The 11121-nt window shown below is 33.3% G+C and overlaps 1 protein-coding gene across 3 annotated transcripts; it reads left to right on the forward strand.

Annotated features, from left to right (window-relative positions):
* Positions 1-1176: 1176 nt before the first annotated feature.
* On the forward strand, positions 1177-4571 carry LOC145002665 (electron transporter, putative (Protein of unknown function, DUF547)). 3 transcript variants are annotated; one of them, XM_078961888.1, is made up of 10 exons: positions 1177-1294; positions 2058-2265; positions 2375-2491; positions 2579-2911; positions 2984-3282; positions 3351-3450; positions 3526-3585; positions 3662-3748; positions 3844-3984; positions 4072-4571. In XM_078961888.1, exons 3-10 carry the CDS (start codon positions 2390-2392, stop codon positions 4411-4413), a joined length of 1464 nt encoding a protein of 487 aa, XP_078818014.1. In that variant the 5' UTR covers positions 1177-1294; positions 2058-2265; positions 2375-2389; the 3' UTR covers positions 4414-4571. The 3 variants fall into 3 exon arrangements, with proteins under 3 accessions (XP_078818014.1, XP_078818015.1, XP_078818013.1); XM_078961889.1 differs by having other exon boundaries at positions 1177-1290; XM_078961887.1 differs by lacking the exon at positions 1177-1294 and adding an exon at positions 1549-1819.
* Positions 4572-11121: the final 6550 nt, after the last annotated feature.

Below are 11121 nucleotides of genomic sequence, written 5' to 3' on the forward strand. Positions count from 1 at the left end.
TTATATTTTATCAAGCAATCTTCAATGTCATTTATACATCAATAAAATCATCTATCAATTGGAATAAAGTTTGCAATCACTATTCTTTATTATAGACAATAAAAAAAACAATTAGAAGTTGCTGGAATGATGATTTTTAATTCCAATTGAAAGTCCTCAAGTACATAATAAATTTTCTAAATCGACATTTATTTATTTTTTTAAAATTGTTATTTTAAGTACTAAGTTACAGTAGACATTTTTTTATTTAAGAAAACTTATTTTAATAATTAAGTAAAATGTGTTTGGTTATTTAGAAAACATACGGGTTACGAAACAGATTTGAATATATGTTGATTCGGTGGATAAAAATATAAGTTTGATTAGGCATGAGCAAAAGAACCGAACCGGTCGGAACCGGCCCGAACCGAACCGGAACCGGGAACCGGCTTCGGCCAAAATTAAGAACCGAACCGGCCCGACGGTTCTACCGATTCCGGTTCCACCGGTTCCCGGTTCCTACCAGTTCTTGTCGTGTCTTCAAATGTTGGAACCGGTCCTTGAAAAATAGCATCATACGGTTCCGGTTTTTACCGGTTCTACCGGTTTTTTCCGGTTCCGGTTCCCGGTTCCAAAAATCCACAAAAATAATGTCCCGGTCCCGGTCCGACCGGTTCCATCGGGTTCCGGTTCCGGTACCGGTTCCGGCCGGTTCCCCGATCCATATGCTCATCCCTAAGTTCGATTATTCAAAACCATGCGAGTTACATAGTAAGTTTAGGATCATATTTTGAATTCTGGTAAGAGGGTTTGGGTCAAGGCCGATTCGTTCCAAGCACGCTCTATTGCTAGGTCTAGTCCTTTCGTTGATTGCAATAACTTTATGAGAGAGAAGATCCGGTTAATAATGAAATATAAGAACAACAATATAGTCTTTTAATATTATATTTAATAGAAAAACTAACATAAAGACTTATGGTGTTCTAAGTTTTATTTAAAGGGACATCCTAAATTTTATAAAAAAAAGAAATAAAAAAGTTTTATAAATTCTATTCTGATATATAAAAAAAACTAAACCATGAGAGGACCATTTCTCAAATTTTATCTATTTTTTAAACTTGTTGACTTTTTGACCTCATAACAAAACCTTTTTTTAAATGAAATGAAATATCTATCTGCGTGGTAAAAAACCAGTTCTTGATTATGACGAGTGAAGGGGGAAGACAGGCGAATTAAATCCTCTCATTCAATGCCATCAACAACACAGTAGTGACAGTATTCAATTCGGTTTCTGTATCAGCTACTGCAAGTGTAGGTAAAATCCCAATTTAGGGTTTATAGAATGCTCTAATTGATTTTATTCCTCTAATTTATTGCACATTCAGCCCTTTGATCATTGAATTCAAAAAACAATATGATATTATAAGAGAAAAGAAAATCCAAATAAAATTTATTATACGTTTATCGTCGAATTTATGATCACAAGTTCACAACATTCATCATATTACCTCTGTCTGACGCCATTTATATCACCTTTTGTCGTTTTCCGAAACGATTACCAACAACAGTCATGCCATCATTTAATGACGAGTATATCTTCTTGTATTTACCACAAGGCGCATGAATGATTTAGACCAACTTGTTACGAAATAGTGTTTGGTGTGAACTGTGAAGTGAAATGTGTATTACTTTCTTAAAGTGATTGTGCTATTAGTTTCATTAAAGAAGAGAGTCAGACATGCTTTGAGTGTTGTTGAAATTAAGAAATAAACATGAGAATGGTGTATGTTGGTAATGATGAACATACAGATGTTCATGGACAACACAAGCGTTCTAAGAGGTGAATTTCGTTTACATTTTGTCCTTTGACCCTAGTTTTTTAAGGAATCATGTGTGGCTCATCTTTTAATCTCGTGACGCTATTATGATTTCACAGTGAGTTGGTTTCATCTTTAGTTCACTGTTTGGAGCTCAATCTTTTTCAAGTTATGCTTGAGTGTAAATGTGTCTGATTTCACGAGCAAATTTTGCGATAAAGTTCTCTTAACAATAATAAGTCTTTCTATGATCCCTTTCAGTGCTTCTGGGACTATTCATGCTTTGAGAGCAAGAGGAGCTTCACATTCTAAAGAGGATCGGAACAAATCAACAGTAAGAGAAATCAATTCTAAACAGGGACTTCATTCCGATGCAAGGAGTAGCGTCCTGCATTCTTCTCTTCATGAATCTAACAGCAACAAGGACACAGATGTTGCATCAAATCAAAAGGATTCATTGGAAAAGGATGTAAGCATACGATTGATGTGTTGTTAACCATTTATCAAATTTTTAAAGCGAAATTGTACCTTTTGTATGATTTTATTAACATAAACTACATCGCACATTTGAATTACAGATCGAGCAACTTCAAATGCGGTTGCAGCAAGAGAAATCAATGCGAATGTTGCTTGAGAGAGCATTAGGTCGAACATCTAGCAGTTTGTCCCCTGGGCATAGGCATTCTGCAAATCACGTGAGTATTCTACAGTGTACACATTCGATTCTTCATTGTTAATTATCTGCACCTCAAATTCAAATACCGAGTGTTTTGTTGATTCAGACAAAGGGGTTAATTGCTGAGATCGAATTACTTGAGGAAGAGGTTGTGAATCGCGAGCAGCATGTTCTATCTCTATACAGGTCCATTTTTGAACAATGTGTATCCTCCAAACAAACTTCAGTCCAGACTTCTCCTGCACATGCAATGAAGAAGGAATCAATATCAAGTTCAAGGAAGCATCCAACGATTATCTCCAGCACCTTTTGTTCTTCAAAAACCTTCCCTTTCCGAAACTTTCATGCTCTTTCCACCATGAACGCTGGGAAAGGAAGCTTATTGCAGTCCAAGATAAGGCATATCAAAGCTAACAGTTACTCAGATGAAATAGTGAAGGTGTGAAATTTTTTTTTATCTGCTTTACCTTTTTGGTGACAATGAACTAATAACGCATCTCTGAATGAATAGGAGATGAAGGGAAACCAGTCTTCATCCAGGAAGAAACCTTGTTTACAGTTAAGTTTAAAAGATCATCTTTACGAGTGCCCCAGCAGATTATCAGAAGAGATGGTGAAATGTATGGCTGCTGCATACTGTTGGCTTCGCACTCCATCATCATCATCATCATCATCATCAACAACAAATAAGAAATCGTCTTCAATCTCTATTACCAATGGAGAGGATTGCAAGTCAATGGTTGAAATATGTTGGATATCAACTCACAACAACAACTTCTCTCGTGCATCTTATGCCATAAATAGTTATAGGTAACTAAGTCTTTACGCATGATTACTTACTAGTTACTATGTGATTTTATTATTAAACATGTATTCAGAGTTTTAGTGGAACAACTGGAGAGGTTGAATTTGAGCCAAATGGAAACAAATGCTCAGACTGCATTTTGGATCAATATGTATAATTCCATGATTATGCATGTAAGTATTTGCTGACTCAATATGTATAATTATCAATTCCTCTCTATTACAAGATCTTGATTTTGGTATTTGCAGGCATATCTGGCATATGGAATACCCCACAGCTCTTTGAGAAGGTTAGCCTTATTTCACAAGGTAGTGTACTTTCTATTATCAAATTACACTTTTTATTAATATGCCAATAATGTTGATTTCTCTCTGTGTAGTGCAGGCTGCTTACAAGATCAGTGGGCATGTAATAAGTGCAAATACTATTGAGCAAGCAATATTTAGGTTACGCACCCCTAGGGTTGGAAAGGTACTACATCTTTTTCCATTTCATTAATCCTTAACTAAATATGCTAATTAGTTAGTGATAATTCATAATTCTACATATAAACCAATTATACTTAGTGGCTGGAGACCATTCTTTCAACTGCATTGTGGAAAAAATGTGGAGAAGAAAGACAACGTATTAGTACAAAGTTGGGTCTTGAGAATTATCAACCACTTTTGTGCTTTGCCCTTTGCACTGGAACTTCATCTGATCCTGTGGTAAAAAAAAAAAAAAACTTTCTCATTCTTTTATATTATTTTCTCTATTTCTATCATGGGATTATATTGTGTTCACTCTTTTGGCAGCTAAAAGTGTACACAGCATCAAACATCAAAGAGGAGCTAGAATTAGCAAAGAGGGAGTTCCTTGAATCAAACATAATGGTGAAGAAATCAATGAAAGTTTTGATACCCAAATTACTTGAGAGATTTGGAAAAGAAGGCAACATGTGTCAAGAAGGTCTTCTCAAGTGGATAATGGAAAACGTTGACAAAAAGCAGCTTCGTGATTCGATAGAGAAATGCATGGAGCATAACAAAGGGGTAGGAGGAGGCAAAAAGACATACACCATCGAATGGATGCCTTATAATTCAAGATTTCGGTATGTTTTCTCCAAAGATTTAAGTGAAAAGCCTTGGTGGTTATGAATGAATCTATTCTATGTATGTTCATTTGGAAGAAGGAATCATTGTACGTACATATATGACAATTGGTCTGCGACAATTGCAATATCATCATATGACTGAGTGTTGGATTGTTTAATGAAGGAATTATGTAACACTCCCCTTTTCTTACAATTTTCTAATTTTGGGTTAATCTCACTCTAGCTCCCTAAACTTTTAAAATTGATGTAAAAAAGCCATGCTGGCCAGTGTGATGGTGTTGTTCGGTTTCCACGCTTACATGCCACGACATGTCATTTTAGTCACAAAAACACACCCATGTGACGATGACACGGCATCCACATGGCTTTTTGTATTAATTATATCTTTTTCATTACTCATAAATTTATTATTATTATTATTTTATTTAATACAAAATAAAATGTTTGCCACTGCCACCCCCATCTTCAAGCTCTTCATCAAAATTTCCAACCTAAAATGATAAATTCTAGTCTGTTTGGTCTTCATCTTCAAGTTGCAGTTCAATCGTATTGTTGTGATTACTCCTATCAATGTGTAGTTTTTTGTTGTCATGAATAAAGTCATACACACGATACACATTATTTAATGTAGTTCGGGTTAAGGTAACCATGTCATGAGAAAATATTCTTATTCACAAGCTCAAACGGCAATATAAAATACAATTAAAACCCTAACAACAATCGGTGTTGGGTTTATTTCTGGTCATCAACTCTCAAGTCACACTTAACATATATAGCCAATATACAACAAGTAAGAAATGATTCCAAAGATTTAAAAAAATAATACCAAACTGAACAATATGTGAAAGCCAATAAAAGATTCAAATTGCTTATAAGTCATAATACAATGTTGTCATGAATAAGCATGAATAAAGTCATACACACGAACGGGTTCGATTAAAGTAATCTACATGTACATGGCATGAGAAAATATTCTAATTCACAAGCTCAAACGACAATATAAAATACAATTAAAACCCTAACTAGCAAGTAGGTAGCGAATTAGACATAAAACCCTAAACAACAAGGTGTTGGGTTTATTTCTAGTCTTCAACTCTCAAGTCACACTTAACATATACATCAAATATAAATATATGATTCCAAATATTTAAAAAAATAATACCAAACTGAAAGATATGTCAAAGCCAATAAAAGATTCAAAATGTTTATAATTCATAATACAAGATTGAATTGTAGGATTAACCATTTTGGCACAAATTTACTCCCTCGTGACCCCCGTTGATAAGCATCCGACTACTGCCACATAATCCCGTTGGTAAGCATCCAACTACTGCCACATAATAGAAAATTTTCCAATACTCGCTAGAAAAAAGAAAATTATACCTAATTTACAAACGATCACCGTCTCTCATATAATTGTGTTTCATATGTAAGGCAGTAAAGGTGAATGTAGTCGTGCTTTTTGTGGCAATAGATGGGGCAGTACCTCCATTATATGGCTATGTTTTCAAAAATATTTTTTTCGCTATATAAACAACCATCATCCGCTTCAAAAACCACACCAACCTTATACACTGTCTAATTCCATCCCAACATTTTTCTCTTCAAATTCAAATCTTGTCTATTAATGGTAAATCCAAAAAAACAAGCTCTACCCAAAGAAGAAACCATTCAGGAGAATGTGGTTCGCAAGATTACCCAAGCTTACTTCATGAAATTCAAATCCCAAATTATCCCTAATAACCACAATACCAACACCAACATCAACAAATGTCGATGGAACAATCTTATAACCAATTTGGATTCTCTTAAGACTACCCTCGTTTATAATAAGTTCCCATAAAATCAAACTCCATATTCCATCCTCGAAACCCCTATGCCATATTAAGTTCCTAACATGTAGCATTTTAGTGATCCCGAAAACAACAAATTGTTCGACAAAATGCAACCCATCCCTCAAAACCAAAATGACAAATCAAGCGAAGAAACCTAACGCACCCCTCAAACCAAAGCCAAACCCACAAGAAATTTTACCCGGCACGTAAAACAACGACCATGGTAAGAAAGAGAAGAAGTGACGATGCCCAAGGATTTTATTAGTGTTTCAGAAGACGAAGAACTGGGAAATCATCAACAAGTAGACTTCTTTTGGCAGCAAGTTCCAAAACACTTCAGTACTCAACTTCGTTATACTGGTCATACTCAAAATGGAAGGATTTGTAGGAGAAATTTAACAACTTCAAGCATATACAACAACAAGTGCAACATCCATGCTAGCAGGAGATCAAACGTCAATGTTTTAAAGTTAACACAAAGTGAGTATCACAAAGTCTTCGGATCAAAACCTTTTCAACATTCGACGACACAGGATAATTTAAATCACGATGCGAAATGGCTAGCCATTAGCGTAATGGGTGAAAATCTTCACATCCTTCATAAGAATGACCAAAACATTTGACTTCATCACGCACACAACCTCTTTGGATGCCCAAAATTTCGTCTCACTTTAACAAGGAAACTATGAGCTTGATGTTGTAGAATTTCATGTTGAATAACCACAAACTCGACAATGAAAAAGGGAAGAAAATGGTATTTGCATCCTCATCGCTAGATGATATCAGAACCCTCGTGAATCAAAGCAACCATAGTGCCTAAACAAACGACAAAGAAGAGGAAAATAAAGAGGGTAGCTGAACTAATAAATTGTGTATATTGGAGGAGTCTTTAAATAAAAAAATACTAATCTTGGATGAGGAGTTACACATTTTGAAAGGAGGGCGGTTTGAAAAAGATATACAATTCTTTCTTCAGCCGCATGATCATTTGACTTGAAGATGTTAAATGTGATGCTTGAAAAAAAAAAAAAAAAAAAAAAAAATCTTTGCACAGATTCAATGTCGGGAGTGGTAGATTTTTTAAGGATTTTATTATCATTTTATGATTTCAAGTATCATGTAACCATTCTATTTATCGTTTTTAAGTTTTAACTTTTCGTTTGTAGTAGTGTAGTTTATTGAATGAAACATTATTTTTAATTTTAGTTTTATTTATTTAATTTTAAGTTGGTAAATATTTTAATATTTTTTTGAAAGAAAATTGTGTGAATTGAGAAAGATGTATTATTTGTGCTATAGTTGTGAATGGATAAGAATGAGAGAGAAAAAAAAATGAAACAACGCTTAGGTGGCACGAGCATTGAGAGAGTTGAGGGAGATGAATTCCCTCCACCCTAACAAAATTACTGAAAGAAATTCAAAACAAAAAATTAAATAAATATAAAAACACAAATCCATATTCATCCATAATTTGTATGCCCTGGAGAAGCCCAAAGTTCAATGATGTATAATATAGAAGTATCGTGGGGGAGTGCTTGGAATTTGTGGCTTAGATTACTCAAAAACTACTCGATTCAAGGTTGTTACTCGTTTTATTACTGATTTTCGAAAATCAATCATTTTATAATACCGGAGCAGGATTGTTATACATTTTTCAACAAAAATACATTCAGAAAATCTTACAATCATTCTATTTTGATCAGTCCAAACCACTTGGAACTCCTTTTGTAACACATTTTAAAATTGGTAGAAGTACTATACCAACTACATATGAGAAAAGAAATTACATGAACATGGTTTCATATTCAAGTGTTGTTGGAAATCTCATGTATGTGATGGTATGTACCATACCTAATTTGGATCATAAGTTAGTGCAGAAGCAAGTTTATAAGTAATTCAAGAAATGTCATTCAGAAGCAGTCAAGGGGATTATGTGATACTTCAAGGGAATTTTTGATGTTTATTTGTTGTATGTGCTAACACATGAAATAGTGACTTGGTTAGATATGCAGACTCAAACCATGGCGGTGATCTGCTGAAAATAAGATAACTTACTTTTTATATTTCCACTTTATATAGATGTGATATTAGTTGGAAGTAAATGTTACAGGCTACCGTTGCCTTGTTTACAAGTGAATCCAAATACATGTTAATAATTGAAAGTATAAATGAGTGTATATGGTTAAATGGTTTAGTTGAAAGTCTAATATTAAAGGTGGAAAAGCCTATCTTATAATGTAACAGTGAGAGTGCTTTGTGTCTTGCAAAAAATCCAGTTTACTATGAGAAGACAAAGAATATTGAAGTCAGGTTGAATTTCATTTATGTGACATTCTGGAGGAAGACAAATTCTCTATCTTGAAGATTGATACTAAGGTGAATCCAACAGATAATTTGACAAGGTCATTTCCTACGAAAAAGTTCAAGCTTTGCTTGAACTTAGTAGATGTTCGTAGGAGTTAAGTCCCAACGAAGAGATTGGCAAGAGGAAGTTGGAAGTTCTTGGTTTTTAGAGATTGGAGTACTAAAGACTTGAAAGACATAATGAAGCATTTGGATTAAAGTTGAAGCTTTTGGCCGGATGCGTTAGAGGCAAACCAAATGCACTCCAACGTGTAGGACAAGCCAAATGTGTTGTAGGCTTTTCCAAATACGCTAGAGGCATTGCCTAATGCACTCTAACATGGTTTACTACTCTACAGCATGGCCAAAGGGACCGGCCAAAGGCACCGAGCTGGTCCATCATGTGTTGGGATCGCTTTGGAACTTCAAGAATGCATCGATTTTCTCCAAATGTCCACCCTTGGTGCAAATGTGCTCTTTGGTGTAAATATGATCTTGATATAAATATACTCACGTAGTTTAAAAGGTGCTCTCAATTGCATGGTGTCTTGTGATTCGTTGGCATCCATTTGGGCCTAAAAATAAACGGGCCTAGGCCGTTAAAGTTTTATGTTTGATTATCAATCTATAAATAGGGTCTGCTAAATAGCATTTAAATTGTGGTCCTTTTGTGGTCTTTAGTCTGTCTCAACTATATATGCACTGTTTATCTATGTTTAATTCCCTAAATAAGAATACTCCCTCCTACCATATGGATGTAAGTCACATTAATGAAACCATGTTAAATATTGTGTCTTTGTGTGTGTGTGTGTAATCTTTCTCGTTTATTCCCAACAATATTTGATTAAAAAACTCAACTAACAGACATATACTCAAATATTAAAACATAACGATCAAAAAACGAACTTCTTATTATAATGGCCAAACAAATTATCCCCTCACCAAAAGAATAGAGATTCACAATCATGTTAAGTTTGGTTCATTAATATTAGAGTATACTTTAACTATGGATACAATATTTTGTAAACTACATGGTTACCATTAAGATATATTCATACCACAAACACCTTTTATAAAACAAAAACAAAACAAAACCTAACATGATTTAGGTGCATAATACTAATTCTACGTGCATACTTGGTATTATGGTAAAAAAATTTAAGACTCAAGATTGGATATCATTCTCGTTGTTCTTGCAGACATTATGATTTATCTTTTTGTTGTTCTTGTAAGATTAAAATTTAGTAATTTTCCTATCGTGTTTCGTGAAACTGGTTAGTATCTCTTACCTATAAAAAAAATGAATATTCTACATAATTGTATGTCAATGCCATATTAGAATTCTTATAAATATATAGGAAACAAAATTAATAATCTAAACATGACAAGTGACAACTAATCCATCTACCTAATCCGTTTAAATAGAATATCTTATCCTAATCTTCCATAATCCTAAGTTATAAACTAAACTTTCCATTTTTAAATCTATTGCAAATTAAATCGGTTGTATTAAGTTGTCAACTTGTCATATTTCATAAAATTTGTAAATCATAGATATTAGTTTTTTTTTTAAGTGACAAATATAAATATATAATTTATTCCTAAATTAAGATCTAATTTCATAATGTTCATGAACGGAATCATCGACCTCAAAAAGGAAGGACATCACATGATACCACCGGATTAGAAACCCTTTGGTAATAGATATTAGTTATGCTTCAAATTCTCACTATGTTTTGGGTTTTTCAAATTTACATAATTCTATTATTTTTGGAGCGATTTAACAAGTGAGATAGTTATTTGACATATTTATTATGCCATTTTATTTTTAGTTTGTTTATATCAATAAGTGTAATCTTAAATGGGTTGCGACCGCACACGACCCATGTCATGATAGGTGATCAAAATTTAGTTTAAATGCTAGAAGCGTTAGAATCAGCAACGGGAATTTTCGTTGAAAATTCGTCACTAAAGGCCAACAATGATAGCTCATCGACAAAATAAGCAATGAAATTAGCAACGTATTTGTTTGTTGCAAAACACTTTGGAATCAGGTGGTTTCTGTCGCGATTCCGTCCCAAAATATCATCGTTTATTATGTCTAAATGAATAGTTTTTCTGTTTCAGTCACAAATATAATTAGTGATGGTCGTCTATTATTTGTCACATTTTATCGTAATATTAATGAATTTAGCTTATTATATATAAAAAAGGTTATATTTAGAATCTCAAATTTACTCTTCGCAATAAACAGATCGACCATATTGGTTGGCTCTAAATCTCTATTATTTTCATTTCCTGTTTGTAATGTGATTTTCATTGCATCAGCGTTTTTTAGTTTTATAAAACTTAGTCGTTTCAAAAAAAACTTATTTTAAAATTTTTAATATGAAATAATAAAATTTATATTATAATAAAATTTCTTTTATTCATATAAAAATAAGAAAAAAATTGAAAAATAAATATATTTGATTGAATCCAATGTCTAATAGAGGAGATATTACAAGGTTGTTAACTTAAGTGGCCTAGATCCTAGTTCAAATTTCTATTAAAATTGTCAAAGACTATTTTGT

Source organism: Lactuca saligna, chromosome 6 (genome assembly GCF_052625555.1).
Source record: "Lactuca saligna cultivar CGN05327 chromosome 6, ASM5262555v1, whole genome shotgun sequence".
NCBI lineage: Eukaryota > Viridiplantae > Streptophyta > Magnoliopsida > Asterales > Asteraceae > Lactuca > Lactuca saligna.